Source organism: Culex quinquefasciatus, chromosome 3, assembly GCF_015732765.1.
Source record: "Culex quinquefasciatus strain JHB chromosome 3, VPISU_Cqui_1.0_pri_paternal, whole genome shotgun sequence".
Lineage (NCBI taxonomy): Eukaryota > Metazoa > Arthropoda > Insecta > Diptera > Culicidae > Culex > Culex quinquefasciatus.
In genome coordinates, this window is record NC_051863.1 from 165,815,266 (window position 1) to 165,816,750 (window position 1,485).

Sequence of the window (1,485 nt, forward strand, 5' to 3'; positions counted from 1 at the left end):
ACAAGGCGTTTAGGCGTTTTTGCCGTGGCCTAAGATCGAACTCTGCTTTTGGCCCATCGCCGCCAACAAGTGTTACAAAATCGGGCGCTCATTTGAATGTTTCTGTGGTGGTCACTCCGGCGAAGGATGACCGGCAAAGGTTGCCCGAGGTGGCCCGACGAGCAGCGATAAGGTTGACGTATAAATATCCACCGGTGGGCTCCTGGTGACATCAGTACCGCAAGAAACGTCGTTGTTAGAGTGTTAGGGAGTGAAATACAAAAAAAAACCTAGACATTACCATGAAGTTCGCCGTAGTGTTTGCCGCCGTTTTGGCCGTGGCCGTGGCCGCTCCCGTTGAGGAAAAGGACGCCCACATTGTGCAGTACCAGAACGATAACCAGGGAATTGACGGATACAACTTCCAGTGAGTGCTTTTGTTTGAAGGTAGCGTATTCCTGGAACAGTGAACTCACCAACGGAATTGTTCTCTATAGGTATGGAACCAGCAACGGAATCCAGCGGACGGAACAAGCCCAACTGAAGCGGTTCGCCGACGACATCAACGCCCTGGTCATCCGTGGATCATACTCGTACGTCGGTGCCGACGGACAGACCTACACCGTGAACTACATCGCCGATGAGAACGGATTCCAACCGGAGGCTGCCCACATCCCTCGGGCCTAACCTGTTCCGTCGTTCCTCGCTAGTTGACTTTTACGTTATTTTAGGATTACACAAAAAAATATAAAGAAGCTGTGAATTTTTTAAAAGTACTGGTTTCTTTTGGGCACGGACGGAGTGAATGGCCTCCTGTTGACCTTGTCGCTGAAGATGAGCAAATTGGTGACCAATCAGTGCGAGTTGACCTTTGACAACAAGTTTGCAGAATATGACTGGTTCGGTTGAAGACGTCGTGTGACGTCGATAGGTGACACACATTTTGGTGAACTTTATGCATCATGATACTGGACCCCGAGTGGGTCGTCAATAACGCTTGACTGTATTGATTTTATAAATTGATCCATTGTGCTGTGGCTAATTTATTGCTGAAAGGTTTGTTCCATGAAACCCTTGGTGGATTTTCCTAGGTTACTGGCACAACCCTGATGATTGACTGCGCCGTTAGACGAGTTTATGATTATTTCTGCAATAGACTCTTTATTTTTTCTCAACATTTTGTCAATTTTTGGGATATAATCATTCAAATAGTTATGAAAAGTAATCACGTCCATCAAGTTACGCTTCAGCTGTCATATTCTGTAATCTGACAAACCGCTGTTCAGCTCAATGGAGCACCCGATTCGAGTGGTAGAAATGACAGTTCTCCAATAAGGAATATATTGTAGAAAAAAGCAAAAAACTGCTCGAAAGGAAGTGCTCCATTGTTGAGTACCGTAAACCGGGGTTACATTGATAGCCGGGTGACATTGGAAAGTTTTAGATTTTTATACATGATGAAAAATACGAATCAAATACAAACAGAATGGTGTGGCATTATACTTA

At 45.3% G+C, this 1,485-nt stretch overlaps 1 protein-coding gene across 1 annotated transcript; it reads left to right on the forward strand.

Moving 5' to 3' along the window:
• Nucleotides 1-228: 228 nt before the first annotated feature.
• Nucleotides 229-729, forward strand: LOC6049799 (endocuticle structural glycoprotein ABD-5). Its single transcript, XM_001866470.2, has 2 exons — nucleotides 229-406; nucleotides 477-729. The coding sequence occupies exons 1-2, from the start codon at nucleotides 282-284 to the stop codon at nucleotides 664-666; spliced, it is 315 nt and encodes a 104-aa protein (XP_001866505.1). The 5' UTR covers nucleotides 229-281; the 3' UTR covers nucleotides 667-729.
• The last annotated feature ends 756 nt before the right edge of the window (nucleotides 730-1,485 follow it).

Bases quoted from the DNA above. Each gene is read 5' to 3' on its own strand.
- LOC6049799 (XM_001866470.2), top strand. From the start codon at position 282: ATGAAGTTCGCCGTAGTGTTTGCCGCCGTTTTGGCCGTGGCCGTGGCC. The intron at 407-476 runs GTGAGTGCTTTT...TGTTCTCTATAG, and splicing joins ATTGACGGATACAACTTCCA to GTATGGAACCAGCAACGGAA.